This window comes from Notamacropus eugenii, chromosome 6, assembly GCF_028372415.1.
Source record: "Notamacropus eugenii isolate mMacEug1 chromosome 6, mMacEug1.pri_v2, whole genome shotgun sequence".
Lineage (NCBI taxonomy): Eukaryota > Metazoa > Chordata > Mammalia > Diprotodontia > Macropodidae > Notamacropus > Notamacropus eugenii.
This window is the reverse complement of record NC_092877.1, coordinates 18,084,259-18,105,470: the sequence shown is the minus strand read 5'-3', so window position 1 is coordinate 18,105,470 and position 21,212 is coordinate 18,084,259. Positions and strand designations below refer to the sequence as shown.

Below are 21,212 nucleotides of genomic sequence, written 5' to 3'. Positions count from 1 at the left end.
TTCCTCTCCATGGGTGTGGTAGGAACAAACTTCTAACGCATGCTACCATGCAAGTTGGACTAGTTTCTCCTTAAAACTTACTGAGAATATCCTTAGGACTTGGTTAGCTAAGGGAACAAAAGGCCCAGGCAGTTGTCATGACTTTCTGATTAACTACAAAACAAGAAAACCCCTAAGGCGGGGTGGGGAACCTTCGGCCTTGTGGCCACATGCAGCCTTCTAGGTCCTCAAGTGCAGTCCTTTGACTGAATCCAAATCCAAGAAAGTTTGGGTTCAGTCAAAGGGATGCACTTGAGGACCTAGAGGGCCACATGTGGCCTCAGGTTCCCCACCCCTGCTGTAAGACCTCTAATACTGAGCTTTTGGAAAATGATGGACAACTCAGGCAAGTCATTTAGCTTGGCTCAGTGGAATCAATCTGGTGTTCTCCATGATTATCTTTGTTGACTATCTCTCCCCCTCCCAAAGGGCTAAGTAAATCTTTTGCTGTCGAAAGATCTGAGTGTCGCATTGGATTCCCGCATTGAATCCAAACTCCCAGAGCACCAACCAGAACAGTGAGTCCGTCCCAAGCGAGAACCTGGAGCCACATACGTCTCTCTCTCTCCTCCACAGCTCTCGTGCCAACTTGTTTCCTCATACACTCTTTGTACCAACTGGATATCACACCTCAACGTCAGCATGAAAAGCCCTAAGCTTGGGAGCAGGTTACAAAGTAAATACAAGGTAATTTCAGGAGGAAGGGAACCTTAGCTGGGGGATAAGTGGGGGGCACTTTCTGAGGTAGGTGCCTTCTGGGCTGAACCCTGAAAGATCGGAATTCAGAGAGGCAGAGCTGAGGAGGGAGCAAATTCCAGGCGTGCTGACGGCTGGTACAAGGCGGTAGGAAATGGAACGGAGAAGGCTGGGACTGCTAAGGAAGGTCTTGGATATCGCAGTTCAAATCCAAGGGTTCAAGGTTCCTCGGAGCAGGGGGGCCGCTGCAGCCTCTGGTCTAACCCCCAGGACCTTCCTAACCCGGCTCGGTAACCATCACACATTGCTTCTAAGTGTCCGGTGCAGGACACAGCCAGAGGTGCCATCTTACCACCCCACTAATTTCCCTGCGTTCCCGAGCTGAGAAGGGTTCCTAAACGTGACCCAAGCCCGGCCCGCGGGAAGGACCGGAACAGCGTCTGCGCTGGTTCCGTCTCCAAGAAACAGCGGGATGGAAGGACTGCCAACGTCTTTCACTCGTGGACAGCAGCCGGGCGGCCGCGGCGGGCACCCCGCGCCAAGGCAGAGGCGGCCCCGGGGCTGGGGGTCCCCCTCGGGGCTGCGCTTCCAGCTCAGAGCTGCGAGTCTGTGGCTGGAGATGTCACCCCATCGGGGTCCGGAGGAAAAAGTGGAGGCGGCGGTCGGGGGCGGAGGTGCCCGGCTCCGGGCCAGCTCTGGGGGGGCGTTTCGTCTCCCCCTTCCCCGGATTGTCGGGTGCACTTGACCGTGGACGGGAGGGAAGGCAGGCGGAGAGGACTGGCGCCGCTCCGGGTGGAGGCTCCGGGGTAACGAGCTCGCACGTCCGGCCCCTTCCCGGGGCGCTCCTTCCCGGGGTGCCCCTTCGTGCACGCGGGGAGCCCCCCGCCCAGCAGCCAGACCCCCGCCCGGGGCGCTGGCGCGTGGCGCGGCTCCTGCCCAGGAGGAGGGAGTGGGCGAGGCAGGCTTCAAGGGCATCGCCGGGGAGGAGGAGCCCGGCCAGCCGACGAGTCGCGCCTCGGACCAGGGTGCGGCTCGGGCTCGCGCCCGCGCTAGGGAACACGGAGCCCGAGGGCCCGGCTCGCGCCCGGATTCGCGCCCGGATTCGCGCGGAGGGGAGGGGTGAGGGGAGGAGGAGGAGGGACAGTTCCCGCTCCTGTTGGCGCTCTGGCGGAGGCGGGGGTAGGGGGTGGGGTGGGTGCGGCGGGAGGGGGTGGGGTAGATGGGGAGCGGGGCGGAGCTGGCTCGCGCTAGGGCGGAGGGGAGGGGCGGGGCTGGCTCGCGCGCGGGCACGCCCGCGCACGCGCGCCGAGGGGAGCCGGGCCCGCTCTGCCGCGAGGAAGCCCTCGGTCCCGGCGCGCGGCGGCGCTGCTGAGGCGACGGCCGGAGTAGGGGGGCGAAGGCCGTCGGGCCGGGCAGGGCGGAAGAGGAGGAGGAGAGGGGAAGGAGGAGCCGGAGGCTGAGGGACGGCGGCGGCAGTTGCCCGAGCGGGGGGCTGGACGGCAGCAGCAGCCGAAGAGCCGCTCCGCGCTCTGCTCCCGCTCCCGCCGCCCCCTCCGCCTCGTTCTCGCTCTCGTTCTCGCGCGCGCCCCGGCGCCGCGCATGGGCCCCAACCGCCTTGGCCGCGGCAGCCCGCGCCGCCCGTAGGCCCCGCCGCGCCCCCGGGCAGGAAGATGAGGCGGACGGCCGCGGGGCTCCGCCACGGCAGCAGCAGCAGCGGGTGCGGGCCCGGGGCGTCGTCGTTCCGCCGTTTGCTCTCAGCCTCCGGCCCAAGATGGCAGCAGCCGCCGAGAGGGGCTGAGCCCGGGCTGGGTGGTGCCGCCTACTGAAGCGCTTGGCTCCGTGGTCGTCCCCGCGACGGACATGCCCCGGGCCGCCGCCGCGGCCGCCAGCCCAGGGGAGCGCGCCGGCCTCTAGGAAGGTGAGGACCCCCCGGCGCTCGCGCTTCCGGGCGGCCGCGAACCCCGGGCCCGAACTTGACCTTCCCCTCCCCCGCCCCCAGCCGCTCCCTGAACCTCCCGGAGCGCCCCTCCGGCGAGGCCGGGCCGGCCTTTCCTTCCCGCACGCCCGGGCCCGGAGCGGCCGCGGGGGACTTCGGCGGGCCCCCTGTCCGGCGGCGGGGTGCGCTCCCGGGGACCCCAGAGCTCGGACGGGGCGGGCACTCCCGCGGACCCGGGCCCTCCCTTCCTTAGCGGCCGCTCAAAGTTTTGTGTGGCCCTCGAAAACTCGATGCCCTTGTCATTCATTAGCCCAGACCCCCTTCCCTGTCCAGACCCTCCGTCCGACCCGGGAGTCCCCCAGAAACCCCCCATTCCCTGCCTCTTGCCTTGCCATCTGCCTTAGGACCCCCATGATCCCCCCTCTTCTCCCCCTTGCCGTGTCCCTGAACCCTGCCCCCCAAAACGCCTTCCCTTTGCCATTTCCCTTGACTCACCCCCATCGAAGCCGCCTCCCCTTGTCTTTACCTAGACCCCCCGTGAAAGCCCTCCCCCACACCCGGCTCCCCCCAGGTCCCTCCTCCCCAAAAGCATCAGGGCCCCCCGGGGCCGGAGCCCCGACTGCCCCTGCCCGCGGCGGGCACGGAGAGTGTCAGCCTCCCGGGGAGATGCGTGTGTGATTGTTGTGAAAGAGAAATGTGATCCGGCTGCTCGGCTTCCAGTGGCCGGGCCGGGCCGGGCGAAGGCGTGGCGGCGGCCGCTGTGGTCCGGCTTCTCGCCTTACCGGGGCCGCCGCCGCCGCCGCTTCCCCTGCGGGCGGGGAGGGGTACAAAAATGCGTCTGTCCTTGTCGCGAGGGGGACGGACGCCTTAAAATGGTACGTGGATTTGCGCTTTTACAGGGTGGGGTGGGGGTTGGGCGTCCGCACTGAAGCTCCTCTGGACCGGTGGTAGTGAAGTCATAACGTACCGAGTCCTAGAACCAGTTTTCACGAAACCGTGGTCGTCTGGTGGGGATTGCCTCTCCACCTGTCGTGTCTCAGTTCACGAGCTGCTTCAGGCCTATGAAGGAAGCTTGCTCCGTCCTGTTCTGTTCTGTTGGAAGCTCTCTTTTCTTGTACTTGGGGCATTTGGGGAGCTAAATGTTGGCTAGTCCAGGCTTTTATAGGTTCACGTCGTCATTTTGAAAGAACTGCTTAAATCCTTTTCTGATTTCTTTAGGTCTGTTCTTGCTGATGGTACTTCCCTAAGTGGAAGTACTTAGGTGAAAACTTTTTTTCCACTGCGAGTTCATTTCTGAAGTTCATATTGCTTCATATTAAAGATGAGTTTTTCCAAAGAAGGAAGCTTCTTGTCCGATTAAAGCTTTGAGCATGCTCCATAGCAATTTTTGAGATGATTTTTTAGAGCCTACTTTCATAGCAGCATACTAGATTTGATTTTTAAGAATTTGGGATTCTCCCATCCACCAAATACTTGATAAGACCAGATTCTGCTTAGGGTTGCAACTGCAGAGCTAATTTTATACAATGAGCAATGATAAGGTCTTGATAGGTCATAATTGAGCTCAAGTATTATACTTAGTGTTTAAAGTAAACAAAGTTCCATTAATTAGTTCTTATCTTTCCACTTATACATTATTCTTTTCTGGGTGCTGAAAGTAAGAAAACCAAATAAAGTTGCAAGACACCATTAAATCAACAAATTCTTTTTTACATTTATGGGCTTTTTTTCATTTGTGGAACATTATATAGAAGATCAGATTAAGTAGTGGTGGTTTTTTTTTTTTACATCCTCCAATTTTTACTTTAGAACTTTTTTTATTTTTGAAATTTATTTTAATGTTGAAGAGGTAAAAAGGTAAATTGGTGGTTCCTTAGTGTCAGGATATTAAAGTGTGCCAAGCACCTAAAACATATATTTTTGAGACTCCTGGATCAGTCTCACAAATGTTACCTGCAGTTTAGGCAGAGGAGAACTGCATAATAATTGAAATTCGTTTAATTTTCAACCAAATGGAATAAAGTAAATTAAAATTGTATTAGAATAAGATAAAATATTCATGAAAGTAAAGAACAGAGCAAAATGTAATAGATTATGGTCGTGTTTACTTATTATTAAATAGTTTGAATTCGTACAAAGACTCAGATGATAATTATATGACAGACAAGCAGATAGGGAATCAGTGTTATTTTATTTTCACATGAACTCTTTCACTAGTCCTTGTGACTTTAAGATAAACTTTGTCATTGGCATTTTAGGTTTGTATTCATGTATAATTTTGAGGTGGGAGTCCTTTGTTAATACTTTCAGAAAGATGCTTTAAGTCTTTTGGGGATGTTGCTTTTTTTTTTTTTTTTGTGACTCAGTTCGTGAAAAAGTCCCAAGTAAAATAATTGTAATTAGATTGATATAATGGCCATACATTCTTGTTTTTAACCAGTCTTTTGTAGAAACTTTAGGAAACAGCTTGCAAACTAACATTGACCAGTGCATTGGTGCCCTGATTTGTTTGTTTTTGTTTTAAATATCTGAAGCATGAACACTCAATGATAAGACTGTATGGGTTTAGACAGGTGTGGGGAAGAATGCAAGGGGGGAAAACATCAGTTTCAGAAATCTGGACCTGTGCATTAATGTTCCTTAAATTAACTAATGAGTAGATGTCTCCGGCCCTCCCCCCATTTTTTCTCTTTCTTTTTCTCTTTCTCTTTTAAATCAGGATGAAGTATAGTATTTTTTTTCACTGTACTTTTTCTTTTGGTCTTTTAATAACATAGGAAAAGTTAGTCTTCTGTTTCTCACTGCATACTAGCACTTTGTCAAATCTGTTTAGGACAGAAGTCCCACTAATTTGATTCAAAAGCATGAAGGTATAGCATTTTGAGGAGTCTTCAGAGTTGGGTTAGACAATGAAAAGATGTCATCACATAATTTATGTCAGAACCTTTAGTGGTCAAAGGAGTTTGTAACTTAGTATACTTGAATTTGTTACTCTTGCTGTTATAATTACATTATTATAATGTTGCCAAAATAAATTAGGATGTTGTATAATTCCAAAGTTGCAGCTCTCCTAATTTCCTAATGTCTTTTCTCACTAAAGCTTAGAATGTCTTTTTTTTTCACTTTAATATTGTACTAAGGTACAACCTTTTTCTCTGAAATGATCCTTGTAAATGGACCTTCTAAGCCTTTGTGACCTCCATTGTGATATGCTCTACATGGAAGCCACTCTTGAAGACAAAGTAGAACTTCAGCTTGTCCAGAATGAGACTGCCTGTCTGTGTCTCTCATTTTAAAGGCAGTATCCTCAAGCATGATATGGTATTGCTATTCACCTTTTAAATAATGTGAATTGCCTTAAACCATTAAGATCTTTACTATGGTCAACCATTTGTTCATAAGGGAAATTTAGATCAATAGAAATCTTCTATAAAGCTCTTTATGCTTCAGGATCCAGTTGCTGAAAAAAAAAAAGACCACCTCTTAGGTAATACTTTAAACAGTTAATATCAAGTAAGTGATGATACACTTTTGGAGCTAAACTTTTGAGGAATTGATGACATTTGTATCAGTGGAGGGGGGAGAAATACTTAGAATCTGTATCTTATGAGAGCATAGTCCACTTATTTTGGTTGATTTAGTTTAAATTAAACATACTTTTTTGGGGAAAAAATTGCCTGTTAGTACATAGTTTTTGTAGCTTTGTAATTTCCTTATTTGAGTTTCATTTGTGTGGTGGATAAAAGCTATATTGAATACATTTTAGTTAAATTAGATATTATGTTTTTTTTTTCATTAGGTCAAGCTACTCTCTTTGGTTGTTTAAACTGTCTCTATGTGCCATGGAAATTGAACCAAGGTAGTAATGTTGGTCATTCCAGTTTGCCATGATTAAAGTACAAAACATTTGGGATTATGAAAACATTGCTTGTATGGTGTTACAGACTGGCAGAGGATTGAGCCAATCATATTTTTATGGATTCAAGTTTGGTTTGCTATGGATTTATATAACTTGAGATTGGGAGATAGCTGTCATTTTTTTTAACCTACTTATAGATTATTGAGAAATTTTATTTACTTTAAAAATTAGTTATATTTTTCTGGTGCCAAGTTAATATTTCTGAAAGCTTTTATCTTTTTCTAGCCAAGTTAGGGCCAAATTGTTAGACATTTAAATGTGCTGTTAATTAGAGCCGAACCATTTATTTGGTGGCATAAAATGTGTTTTCATTTATGTGAACCAAGGACCAAATTTTTAAAACTCTTAAACATATGGTATTTTTTTTGTTGGTTTCAAACAGTTTCTGTGTGGGTGAAACATACTGTCATTTCACATATAAATATATGAAAGATCCTGAAAAGAGAACAAGGATTTTGGGTTGATTTGAGGAAAAAAAATGAGAAATGTTTTGGCCTAAAAGCTCAGATTTCTGGAGATCAAAGTTCATTTATTTATGAAGACAAAGTCAGTGAGCAATTGTGGTATCTGGAAGGATAAGAATAGGCCAGTGCCACCTGTTAAATGATCAGTCTAGTTGAAATAACATTAGCATCTCTGTTTCTCGTTTTATATTCCTTGGATTCTGCTTCCATCTTTTCTTTCTGTCTCCTGCTTCCTCCCTACTTCACTTCTCCCTACCTCTTCTTTTTGGATTACTTCTTCAGCATGGAAAGGATTTACTTATGGTATGGTATCTAGGAATGGGAAGATATTCTGAGTAGAGTTTTTAAAGGCAACTTAATTAAACACATGAACCAGAGAGCTTTAATTAAAACATAGGGCTGGTGTACAACCTGTCATTTGACAAGTTTTGAACTTTGGTACTCTGTTGTTGCTATTGTAGTCATCTTTTAATTAGGTTGTTTGGTTTAAGCTGATTTTTTTCCATTTTTATGATTTCTATTTTTATGTGTCATTTAGAAAATTTTCAGTGATAATTTTCAGTGCTTACTAAGTGTGTCTCTTTTGTTTTGACCTGTTTTTACCTTAAGGTAAGATTACTACTAGAAAGTTTGATTTTAATAAGTCAGGTTACTTTCCACATATTATTTGGAGGAAAAGTACTGCAGTTTTACTTCACCATACTTTCTTCCCCTATCAGTGGAATTGGTGTGAAAGATTGTATCACTCTTAGAAAAGTGACTACTAAGTCACCAGAGATTTGAAAAAAGGTTACAAAGAAAAAGAGGAATTACTTTATTTACAAATAGTAAGACTGATGTGGACCTTTTTCCTCCTTTACTGGTATCCTTTTCTGTAGGGAAGTATCTGTCTATGAAAGACTTCTTACTACAAGTCCTGGTGAAACACAAAGTCATTGTGCCAGCCATAAATATTTATTAAGCACCTTTTATGTGCCTGGCGATGTACTAAGCTCTGGTAATGCAAAGACAACCCCTACTCTCAAGGAGCTTACAGTTTAATGAGGGAGACAGCATGCAAACAGCTATCTACAAACTGTATATACACGATAAATTGGAAATAATCAACAGAAGGAAGGCACTAGAATTACGAAAAGCTGATAAAGGCTTTGTGTAGAAGGCAGGATTTTAGCTGGGACTTGAAAGCTGGGGAAATCCAGAGGCAGAGATGAGATGGTAGAGCATTTCAGATATGAAGGGACAGCCAGTGAAAATACTTGCAGTCAGGTGATGTAGTATCTTGTTTAGGGAACAGTTAGGAGGCCAGTGTCACTGGATCAAAGATTTGGGGTGGTGGGCATGAGGTGAGGTGAAGATCACCAGCATAGGAGAAGACTCATATATAATCCTTTGCATTTTGCATAACTACTTATCACAGGAACTCACATGTTCATTAAAATTCAATTTGGCTTTTAAAACTTTGGAAAAAGAGGGTTTTTTAAAAAAAATCAATTTTGTGTTTAATTATTTCGACATATGTTTCTGTTTGTGATAGACCATTAAATTTACTTGTAATCTAAAACCTGATAGGAAAAAAGAAAAATCTGTTTGGATTTTTGAAATAGTTTAATTTTAGAAATTTTAAAAAAATGAGTTGATTAAAACAATTGCAATAAATCCAAGTTATTTTGCTTTTTTCTCTTAAATGAAAAAAGAAAAAATTTAATTTTGTCAAATGATATACTCTGAAATACTTGCTGCAAGGACTTTGTAGAGCTCTATAAAACACTGATATTTATTTATGTTTCTACATATTGTTTTGTCATCTGTTTAATAATACAAAAGAGTCTCATAAGTTTGGAAGACTATATGACTTCAGATGTTTGCCAGTTTTAAATAATTAATAAGCCAGGTAGAGCTTCCATGCTAAAAATGGAATTGAATATCCTAGAGAAATATGTTCATTGTATAGTGTAATATACAATTTTGTTTCTGATGATCCTAAACTTTTGTTGAGATGAGGTAAGTTTCTTTCTTCTAGTAATAAAATTTAATGGAAGGATTTTTGGGCAGTTTGTCTGTAAGATGTGTGAATCTTTGTGATAACCTTAAAATACCTGGAAGATGTTTGTTAGTCTCAGGTGCTTGTGTATGGATAGCTAGAAAACTGTTGTGTTAAACAACAGAGCCACATCTTTTTGAGAATGAAAGTTAAAAAAATTTCTATAATCATTAATTATAATTTGGAAATATAATTATTGTACCACAACAAAATTGTTTATTTGTGTATATACAAGTAGACAAATTTTATAGTGATTACAACTCTAGCTGTAGTAAAGTAATTGATTACATCATCAAAATTAGTGTGACTTGCAGTATGTCAATGGAAAGTGTATTTAGACTTGAAAATTAATCTTATGGCATAGATGATCTTAATTTTAAATTATTTTCAGTTTAATGACACTAAATTTTGAACAGGTTCCCTCAAACCCCTTCCCCCTGCCTCCCCCCCCCCCCCCATTTATATCGCCATCTTGAAGCTTTATTAGCCGAGATCGGGAATTTTTGTTGATTCTCTGTAAGACAGTACATTTTTCAAATAATACTTGAACCCTCTACTCCTAAAGTTTTCAGCTCTCCTTCTATCTACCTCTTCCTGTTTTTTTTACCCCTTTTGAGCTTTTTCATCTTTACCACAACCTTCTGTCATTCCATCTTGCATTCCTTAGGACTCACTTTCTTTCCCAGTCTGGACTCTATAGTTAACCAGTTTAATTTACTCTTCCAAAATCTTTTGCATCCTTATCCTCACCCCACTCATGCCTTGCCATATTCCAGTCATAAGTTACATTCACTATCTTTTCCCCATACTTATACTTGTAGGCTACTGAACAGAACTGGAGGAAGTCTCACAACCATATTGACTGAGTACACTACAAATTTCTGTTATTTGATCTCAGCTTGGCCCTTACTGGAGCATTTGGCAATCCTTTTATTCTTTCCTCATTGACTTTCTCTAGTACTCCCCATAGTAACTATCTCAAACTTTCTTTCCCCTTAATTCTCCTATACCATTATTTCCCCCTTCATTTTCTCCCCTTTCAGCAGAGAACCTTGCTTCCTACTTACTGAGGAAATAGGGAACATGTGTCATACTTCCCCTTTATTTTACACTTCAAAAGTCCTTGACATCATTTTCCAGTCCTTACCGAGTAAAGCCCTTCTGCTTGTATCTTCAGTCCTATTCTCTCTCATCTCATCACCTCAATCATCTTCATTTGCTGATTCCCATTCTCTTCCTATCTACTGGTTCCTAGCCTTCTTCCTTTCAAACATGCCCAGGTCTCCTGAGCCTAAAACAAAACAAAACACAACTTCACTTGACCCTGCTATTCCCACAAGATATTATTCTGTATTTCCTGTCTTTCATAGCAGACCTCCTAGAAAAAGCTATCTGTACACAACTGCCTCCATTTTCCTCTCTTCCCACTCTTTAACACTTTGCAATCTGGTTTCTGATTTCACTTTCTTAGGTTTATCAGTGAGCTTATTCTTTCCATGGTTACCAGATCTCTCAACTGCAAAATCTGGTGGACTTTTCTCAGTTTTCAAACTTTTAAAATGCTCTGTCTCAGTGGTAGTGTGACTGCCCCCTCTTCTTGTGTACTCTTTCTTTACTCTCTAGTTTTTAATGAAATTGTGCACTGAGTCTTTTTTGCTGATCATCACTCATTTAACTTTGATGGACTTGCAAAGCTTTACCTTGGGCCATCTTCCTTTCTTTCTCTAATACTTTCTTCATGATATTATCAGCTCTCCTCCTTTCAGTTATCTTTGTTCTGGGTCATCTCCAGTCATCCTGATGAATATCTGGTCACTGGATTCAAATGGCTCTGGAGGAGAAGTGAGGCTGTTGACCTGCACAGCCCTCCCTCATTCAAAACAAAGTCAAGTGCAAGTCATGTTATTATTTCTCTGATGTCATGGTCTTCTTCAGCGACAAAGGATGAACACACACCAGTAAGACAATGCCCTAAACTCTTCTGCGAGCTATCTAGTCTTCACTCAACCTTTTGGATATCAACTGTCTCAAACTCAGGCATCTCAAACTCAGAATGTACTGAATGAAATCTTCCCTAAACTTCCTTATTTCTGGTAAGGCAACACTGCTTCTTGTATTTCTCAGGCTAATGCCTTGAAGTCATCCCCAGCTCTTCTCTTCATTACCATGTCCAGTCATTTGCCAAGTAGAATCTATCTCTAAAACATCTCTCTCATCTACCCTCTTTCTGTTCATAATGGCCACAACTAGTTCAAAGCTTCATTTTCTTTCATCTGGACTCCTGTAATTTTTTTTTTCTAATTCATCTCCTGGCTTCCATTTTTTCCCTGTTCCATATACCTTCTGAACAGCTGCTAAGACAGTTTTCCTTAAAGCTTGCCATATTACCCCCATGCTCAAGAACCTTTAGTGGCTCCTTTTCATCTTTAGGATTAAAATACAAACTCTTCAACTTGACATTCAAGGTCTTTTACTATTTAGCTCTTGCCTGTCTTAATTGGTTCATTTCACATGCTTCCCCTTTCAGTTGGGACCAAATTGACCTAATTGCTGTTTCCCATACTTAGCAGTTCATCTTCCACCTCTATGCCTTTATGTAGCTTATCTCCATTACTGAATTGTACACTCCAGATTTCTTCTTTCCAAAAGTTATTTATGTGTCACCTTCTGTGTGAAGCCTTTCTTTATTTCCTTAATGATTTCTGCTTTCTGCTTTCTCAAATTATCCTGTATGTGTCCAACTATATTTCTCCATTATAATATCAACTCTTCTAGGGCAGGGACTATTTTTTGTTTGGCATTTATATTGTCAATGGCTATTACTGTACTTTGTTTGTAGTAGGTGTTTAAATGTAATAGGGAGCTGCTGCTTCTTGAATTAGATGTAAGTTCAGAAGCTTTAAGATTTTTTGTTATATTTCACAGTTAAAATGTTTGTGGCTCTTTTTTCCTCAATTTTTCAACATTTTTGTTTAAAATCCCTCTCTGAGACAGTAAGCAATCAGATATAGGTTATACATATGCAATTAGGTAAAACATTTCCATATTAGTAATTTTGTACAAGAAGACTTGAATGAAAGAAAGTGAAAAATAGCATGCTTCAGGCTGTATTCACGCAATATCAGTTCTTTCTCTGGAGATGGATAATATTCCTGTCATTAGTCCTTTGGGATTGTCTTAGATCATTGTATTGCTAAGAATAGCTAAGTCATTCACAGTTCTTCATCAAACAATATTGCTGTTACTGTGTATAATATTCTCCTGATTCTGTTCACTTTACTATGAATCAGTTCATGTAAGTTTTTTCAGGTTTTTCCAAAATCACTCTCTTTGTCATTTCTTATAGTGTTTGTGGATCTTTTTGATTTAGTCAATTTAATATTTATGAGTGTAAAGCCAGAGAAATAATTCAGAGTCCAACAAGGTTTCCTGAAATTTTTGAAGTTTTGCAGCTTAGGTTGATTATAAGAAAATAGAATATTAAAAAAAAAAAAAAGCTTTTGTGTGGCACTGATCTGCATATAAACCAGCCTTTGCATGCTTATCAGTTTCTTTTATTGCTTGGAATTTCGTTTTTCAGGTTTTTTGTGTTTTTTTTTTGGTTAAAGTATAAATGAAAACTTCTTTAGCTTTAACTGTTGCAGATTAGTTTGCAGATCGCTCAGGTATTTTTGTGCACTAAATTTGGAAATGCCTGTAGAATTTGGGTCACTGAAACAATTTCTAACATTTTTTACATATTTGCCAGTGTATCCTTATAATGCAAGTTCCTTGAAGACCTGTCCATTTGTGTTTCAGAAGTAGGCATGTGGCCGATAGCTTATATGCTTGTTAATTGGTTCAGTGCCTTATCCACTTCTATTTTTGATTTAATGCTTTGATGGTACTTGCTGTTGAATTGTGTTTTTTAACTATTTTAAAGAATGAAAATAAAATAATTTGTTGAGCACTTACTCTCCTGAACATTGTGGTACTGGTACATATACAAAAAACTTAATGAAGATGTGGCACATCTTTGGTTTTACAATTTAATGCAGGTATGCATAATATTAAATAAGTGTATCAGAGACTTTCAAAACAGTACAATGTGAGATCAAAGGGGAAAAGGGGAGTTGTTATGTAAATGGGGAAAGTAGTATCTGGGAAGACTTCACGGAGGACTTCAAATGTGAGCTGAATTTAAAAGGATGAGTAGGAGAAAAAGAGGAGTACAGACATTTCAGGCATAGGGAGGGAGCAGCGTGAGAAAAAGCATGGAAGCTGGAGGACAGAGTTGTGTGTTCAGGAGCCAGAACTGGGCAGTTTGCTTGGAGGGCAAAGTGTGATGCCTTGCATTTCTATTGATAGGGTCTGGTAATTGGATAAGGTAGGAGAAGGAAGAGATACAGGACGCTCAGGTTTCTTGCAGAGGTCTGATGTAATATTTTAGGTCATAAATCTAGAGCAAGGAGTCTTAACCTTTTTTTGTGGCATGTATCCCTTTGGCAGCCTGGGGAAACTTATGGATATCTTGAAATAATGTTGTCAGATATGTAACATGAAGTTGTTAAGTTGGAAATGTAATTATTATAATATTAAAAAACAAGTTCACAGGCCCCAGAGTAAGAACTAATTAAGAGCTAAAAGGGACCATAGGAATCATCTATAAGTTAACCTCCTCATTTTACAGATGATTAAACCCTGGGAAAGGTTCCATTGTTTGCAGGACATCAAGGAGAAACAAGTGGCAGAGTCAGGATTTAAAATCAGCCCTATATCTCCAAGTTCTTCATTCTTTCCACTTCGTTACTTTGTACATTAAAATTTTTCAGCGGCTAGTATAAGTAGAACAAAAGCAGAATAGTCCTTGTTACACTCCCTCCATATTCACAGAAGCTTCCTTCACACCTAGTAGGTTAAGACTTCCCATATGCTACGGATGGCAAAAATCTGGCACGTTTGTTTTCTTGAAGGATGCCTGATTTCATTTCTTAACTATAGTGTTTGTTGCATTTTTATAACATTGACATCTTGAAACTTTTAAAAAACATATCAATAACATTTTATAGTATTTTATGAATTTAAGAATTCATGGTACTGGTTTACTACCAGTCTTCTCATGGCTGTAGGTAAATCTGTAATACTTTTGTAAGAAACAATACAACAATGTAACATCAGTAACGCTGAGATTGATGAAATCTGACTTATTTGACTGTTATTGTACAGTTGAATAGTGGAAAAATATTTTGCTTTCTTACTTTCAGAAATTACTTCAGCTGTTACTTATTGCCTAACCAACAAATTAATTTTGGACTTTTAAAATACAATTTAAAGGACAAAGTTATAATTTGATTAGTATCGTAGATTTAGAACAGGAAAGGATTTTAGAGGCTGTCTAATCCAACCCCTCCATTTTATAAAGAAGGAAACTTGAAGGTCAAAGAAGTTTAGTGATTTTTTCCAAAGGGTACAGATAATAAATGGCAGAGTTGGAATCTGAACCTTTGACTGTAAATCCAATGCTCTTTAGTGTCCAGTGCTGATGTTTTCATTAGGGTTGTTTTATGATTGCTGTTTATTCTTATGATAATAAGAAAGATCCTGGTGTTTAGATTTCTTTATTAATGAAAGAACCAAGTACCAATTTTTTTCCTTTTTTGCTCAGAGAAAAGAATGGTCTGCAAAATGCAGATGAGAAATTCTACTCTTCTTTTTTGATTAGTTTCATTATTGAAATTCAATATAATTAATATTATGTCTTTTCATTCTCTTTTATTCCTTTGACATCTATTTTCAAAGATATGTGGTAACCTGATGAATTCTTATGATGATTCTTCGTGTGGATGCAAGTTTTTCAGAATATGTTTTTTGAGATTTGATCATATGTTGTTTTGTTTGGATAAGAATTGAGGAAAAGAAAAAGATTTATTTGATTTGGCATATAATGCAAATTTATAAATTTATATTGACAAAATTAGTCAACCAATAATTTAAAAGCAGTGATAATCACTCTTTTGCTTTGAAACTGATGACCTAAAATGTTCATATCATTTCCTCCAGACATAACCATATGTCCTAAGGAGATGAAAAACAAAAAGAAAGACACTATATGAAGCAAAATATAGCAGCATTTTCCATGGTAATAAAGAATTGTAATGGTCATTGGTTTGGGAAGTGGCTAAAGTGTGATTCATGAATAATGAATATTACTGTGTTCACGTGAATGAGGAATAAGAAGAATAGAGAATCTTGTAATGACTCATACAAATTGATGCAAAGTGAAGCCAGAAGAACTGGGGAAAAAATATGCTTAATGCCTGCAACAGTATAAATGGAAAGAACAACAGCAAAACAAAACTTCGTGCTTTAAAATTATAATGATCAAATTTGGCTCCACAGAAGAGATATGAGCAAACACTTCTACCCAGGTCTTGCAGACCAGAGATATGGAACAGGGCATATAGCCCTATCATACTTTTTCAGTATGTTGGTTAATTTTGTCTACTTTTTTGTCATCCTCTTTTTAAATTACTTGTTATAAAAGATGGGTGCTAGAAGAAGAGTAAGAAATATAGCTGAGAAAAAACCAAGATATATCAATACAAATTTATTTTAAATAAAAAAGCCATTGCCCAAAAAAAAGAAAATTGATGTTCTCACTGTGTTTAGGACTTTTCCCCTATATAATATCAAAATTGATCATTAATATTTGATCAAGATAAATGTCTAAATATAATGAGTTTTATGAAACTCCTAATGCTGTACTATTTAAAATATATTAAAATCACTTAAGATTCCTTAAATGATCCCTATAATTTTTCTTGAACTTCATTTGGCTCTCTTCGGACTTTTCATACTTAGCCCTTCTTTCAAATCTCTGGAGAGGAAGGGCAAGAGAAAGGAGCACAATATTTTGTGATACTTTATAGCAGTGGTACAGTGGAAAGAGTACAGGATTTGATATCACAGGACTTGGATTTAGATCTTGGTTCTGTTATTTGCTGTCTTTACAACGTTGGGTGATTAATTCATTGAACTTAGGGTCTTAGATTTCCTCATTTTTAAAATGAGGGGGCTTGGACTAACTGCCTCTCCTCTAAGTTCCTCTAAATCTGTACTTTAAATGCCTTTACATTCTTCTTATTTGTATTGGGTCATTGTCTCATGAAGCTATTGTGTGGTCAATCCTTTTAGAAAGGTTATATAATAGAAGGTTTATAAAGACTTGTTGCTTTAAAAAATAACATATAAATGGGATAGATAGTTACCCCAAATTTGGAATAAATTGCATAAAATATAATTTTAGAGACATAGTAGTATAGGCTACATTGGGACCTTAATATTCTTTCTAAGACATAGAATATAGTTAACCATGTTTTGGCAATTTATTTTTCCAGGCCTCAAGATCTTCCTAGAGACCGATGTTTTCTAAATATCAGGTACCTTTTCCAAGTATATGCAGTTGAAAAGATGATTATTATAATTTTCTACCCCTTCCCCTTTAGTTTCTCATATATATATGTACACCAATACACTCACTTTATAGTACTTTAAATGCCTTGGACTGGAAGAACTTAATTTTAAAATCTCTGTTCTATATCTTAAAAATTACTATTTATTTTTAATATTAAAAACATTTTTTGAGTTCCCCATTCTTTCCTTCCCTTCAGCCACTCTCCCATCCATTGAGAAGGCAAACAGTAGCAATATACATGTGAAATCATGCAAAACATATTTTCATATTAGCCATCTCACAAAAAAGAGCAAGAAAAATAAAGTGAAAAAAATTGTGTACTTTATATTGCATTCATAAATTCTCTCTGGTGGTAGATAGCATTTTGTTATGAGTCTTTTAGAATTGTCTTAGATGATTGTATTGATCAGAGTAGCTAAACCCTTTACAGTTGATCATCATTACAATATTCTTTTTACCATATACAGTGATCTCTTGGTTCTGCTGACTTCATTTTGAATCAGTTCATATAGGTTTTCCTAGGTTTTTCTGAAACCATTCTCTTAATGACTTCTTATAGCCCAATAGTATTCTATCACAATTATATACCACAACTTGTTGAGCCATTACCCTGTTGGTGGGCATCCCCTCAATTTCTAATTCTTTGCCACAACAAAAAGAATTGCTATAGCTAGTTTGTTAGGGCAGGTAGGTGGCCAGTGGATGGAGTGCTGCTCCTGGAATCTGGAAGCCTCATCTTTCTGATTTCGAATCTGGCCTCAGATACTTAATAACTATGTGACCCTGGCCAAGTCACTTTGGCCATTTTCTTCAGTTTCCTCATCTGTAAAATGAGTTGGAGAAGGAAGTGGCAAACCATTCCAGTGTCTTTGCCAACAAAACCCCCAAGAGGGTCACAAAGAGTCTGACATGACTGAAAAGTGACTGAATGACAATAAATATTTTATGTTTTTCTTTGATCTCTTTAGGATACAGATATTGTAGTGGTATAGCTGGGTCAAAGGATATGCAGAGTTTTGTGACTCTGCCCATAGTTCCAAGTTGTTCTCTAGAATTGTTGGACCACTTCGCAGTTCCACCAATCATTCATTAATATACCTATTTTCCCACATACCATCCAAAAATTGTCATTTCTGATAGGTGTGAAGTGGTATCTCAGTTATTTTAATTTGCATTTTTTCTAATGAGCAGTGATGTGGAGCATTTTTTCACATGAATATAGATAGCTTTGATGTCTTTTTCTGAAAACTTTCTCCTCATTTCCTTTGACCGTTTATCAGTTTGGGAAGGGCTCCTATTTTTATGAACTTGACCCAGACATAAGGCTTGCAGTAAAAATTTTCAGTATTATCTCTTTAATTGGGTCTGGTTTTGCTTTTCTTTAACTGAGATCACAAGTGCTATCTCTGCCTTTCTTAGCTTAAGTTGGAGCATAATTGATTCTGCTCCAGCCCCTTATTTTAACTCTGTATGTTTTTCTGTTTCATATGTGTTTGTTTCTTATAAAGAACATACTGAATTCTGGTTTCTAACATATTTTGCTATCCACTTTGGTTTTATGGGTGAGTTCATGCCATTTATATTCACAGTTGTGAATCTTGTGTATTTTCCTTCATCCTGTTTTCTTCTGTTTTTTTGTTCTTTCTCTTTTTATCCTGTCCCACAACAAAAGTCTGTTTTCTTCTTCCTCCTGTCTCTCTTATTGACTCCCCTCCACTTTTTAACACCTCTCTCTCTTTCTCTCATCTCCTTCCCCTCCTACTGTTGGCAGCTAGGTGGTGCAATGGATAGAGCACCAGTGCAGGAGGACCTGAGTTCAAATCTCACCTCAGAGACTTGACACTCACTAGCTGTATGACCTTGGGCAAGTCACTTAACCCCAGCTGCCTCATCCTGGGTCATCTCCAGTCATCCTGATGAACATCTGGTCACTGGATTCAAATGGCTCTGGAGGAGAAGTGAGGCTGGTGACCTGCACAGTCCTCCCTCACTTAAAACAAAGTCAAATGCAAGTCATATCATTATGTCTCTGATGGCATGGTCTTCTTTGGCAACAGAGGACGAACACACACACACACACACACATTTCCTTCCTACTTCCCTTTTGGTAAGATGGATTTCTGTACTCAACAGAGTGTGTCTCTGTGTATGTATAACACGCGTGCGTATGCACACATATTCTTCCATCTTAGAACCCATTCCATTGAGAGAGAGAGAGGTTCCAGCACTGTCTCTCCAACCCCACCCATTGTCCCCTCCACTGTAAAAGCTCTTCTTTGCAGGTCTCTTTTATGTGAGATTATTTCCCCATTTGTCCTCTCCCCTTCTTTCAGTATATCCCTCTTTCTCATCTCTTCACTTTTTTCTTTTTTTGAGATCATCCCAACATAATTGACCTCTTTGTAGACATCTTTTAACTGCCATAATAATGATAAAATTCTTAGGCATTATATGTATCTTTTTCCCATATAGGAATGTAAACCATTAAACTTATTGAATCTTTTATGATTTCTCTTTCATATTTACTTTTCTGTGCTTCTCTTGAGTCTTGTGTTTGAATGTTCGATTTTCTATTCAGCTTTAGTCTTTTCATCAGGAATGCTTGAAAGTCTTCCATTTAATTAAATGTCTATTTTTTCCATTGAAAGATTATACTCAGTTTTGTTGGGTAGGTGATTCTTGATTGTAATCCTAGCTCCTTTGTCTTTCAGAATATCTTATTGCAAGTCCTGTACTCCTTTTAACATGGAATCAGCTAAATCTTGTGTGATCCTGACTGTGGCATCATGGTATTTTAATTGTTTCTTTCTGGCCACTTGCATTATTTTCCCTTTGACCTAGGAGCTCTGGAATTTGGCTATAATACTCCTGGGAGTTTTCATTTTTGGATCTCTTTCAGGAGGTGATCGTGGACTCTTTCCATTTCTTTTTTTTTTTTTTTTTTTACCCTCTGGGTCTAAGATAGGACAGTTTTCCTTGATAATTTCTTGGAATATGATATATAGGCTCTTTTTTTGCTCATGGCTTTCAGGTAGTCCAGTAATTCTTAAATTCTCTCTCCTAGATCCATTTTCCAGGTCACTTGTTTTTCTAGTGAGGTATTTCATATTTTCCTCAATTTTTTCATTCTTTTGACTTTATTTTATTGTCTTTTGATGTTGCATGGAGTCATTAGCTTCCACTTGCCTAATTCTTAATTTCAAGGAATTATTTTCTTCAGTGAGTTTTTGTATGTCTTTTACCATTAGGCCAATTCTGTTTTTAAGGTATTTTATTCTGTATTTTTTTGTGCCTTTTTTACTAAGCAATTAATTCTCTTTTCATAATTTTCTTTTATTACTCTCATTTCTTTTCTCAATTTTTCCTCCACCACCCTCTCTTTCTTTAACTTAGGGATTCTTGTTGGGCTTGTATCCAATTAGAAGGTTTTTTCTTTGAGGCTTTGCTTGTAGCTATTTTTATGTTGTCTTCTTCTGAGTTTGTGTTGTGGTCTTCCCTGCCACTGTAGTAGCCTATTACAGTCAAGTTCTTTTTTTGTTGTTTGCTCAGTTTTCCAGCTTATTCCTTGACTTTAGTTTAAAAGTTGGGTCCTACTCACTTATTGGTGGAAAGAGATCACCTCAAGCTTCAGGCTTTTTCATGCTATTGTTATAAGAGTTAGTTCTGAGGGCTTGTAAGCTTTTGGTACTTCCAAGGTGGTGTGGTCCAGGAAGAGGTATGATCATTGCTCTCCTTGCCTGTGCTTTAGTCTTTACCCAGTAAGGGCCCTTGCTGTCTTGTAGCTTCATATGCTAGTGTTCCTCTTCATCCTGGAACTGTGTGTGACCAGGTTCCCTGGTCCTTTGTGATAGAACACTAGTGCTCTTCTCTGGCCTGGAACTGTGTCCAGGACCCCTGCCTGCTCTCTTGTGACCAACCACAAGCACTCCTCTCCACCCTGGAACTGTGACCTAGAACTGTGTATGGGCAATAGAGTTGCCAAACAGCACTAGGTCTTGCACCCAGTGCCAGCAGAGGGTCCCCTATAATCACTTTCTGACCAATTGTGCAGCCTCCTTCCTTACCTTCTCAGGGAGGAGAGTTCCCAAAGCGGTTGCAGGTTACAGCTGCTTCCAATACCCACCACTGGTGCTACCCCTGCATGTGCCCTAAACTGGCCTCCATCCAATGTCACAGACCTCTCCTGCTGACCTCCTAAGTTGTCTTAGATTAGACAAATATCTTACTTTGACTTTTTCTCAGCTCTGCCCTTCAAAAATTTGATTTGAGTTGTTATTTTAAAGTTGTTTGGAGGAGAATGTTGGGAGAGTCCAGCTGGGTTTCTGCCTCTACTCTGCCATCTTTCCTCTGCTCTCAGGTGTAAGTGCTTTTAAAAAATGTTTCAGTTTAGGACAGGACAATGAAATGTTTTGTTAAAAATGCAGTATTGAATAAATAAAATTAGATAATTATGTAAAATTGATCTCTAGATAGGCTTGTTTTATGGAATTTGGAGACTTCTCTTCATTAAAATTCTTGCCTCTATTACCACTGTGAGAATATGTTTGAGTTAGCATATTTTTATCTTTTCCCCCTCCATTCCTTCCCTCTTTCACCTGCCCCACATTAGACATTTGATGTGGTTTTAATGAGTTACTCAGTATTTGTAATTCTAGTGACTTCAG

At 40.4% G+C, this 21,212-nt stretch overlaps 1 protein-coding gene across 14 annotated transcripts in view; it reads left to right on the top strand.

Annotated features, from left to right (window-relative positions):
• The first annotated feature begins 702 nt into the window (after window positions 1-702).
• The window catches only part of HIPK3 (homeodomain interacting protein kinase 3), a 98,081-nt gene continuing 77,571 nt past the window's right edge, over window positions 703-21,212 (top strand). For 7 of the 14 annotated variants that reach the window (XM_072619221.1, XM_072619219.1, XM_072619220.1 and 4 more), the window contains exon 1: window positions 5,961-6,158. In XM_072619221.1, coding sequence (XP_072475322.1) covers window positions 6,113-6,158 — 46 coding nt within the window. In that variant the 5' untranslated portion in view covers window positions 5,961-6,112. Of the gene's footprint in view, window positions 727-2,407; window positions 2,654-3,524; window positions 3,547-5,960; window positions 6,185-16,427; window positions 16,514-21,212 lie in introns of those variants that run through there. The other 7 variants (XM_072619210.1, XM_072619213.1, XM_072619215.1 and 4 more) reach the window with 7 other exon arrangements.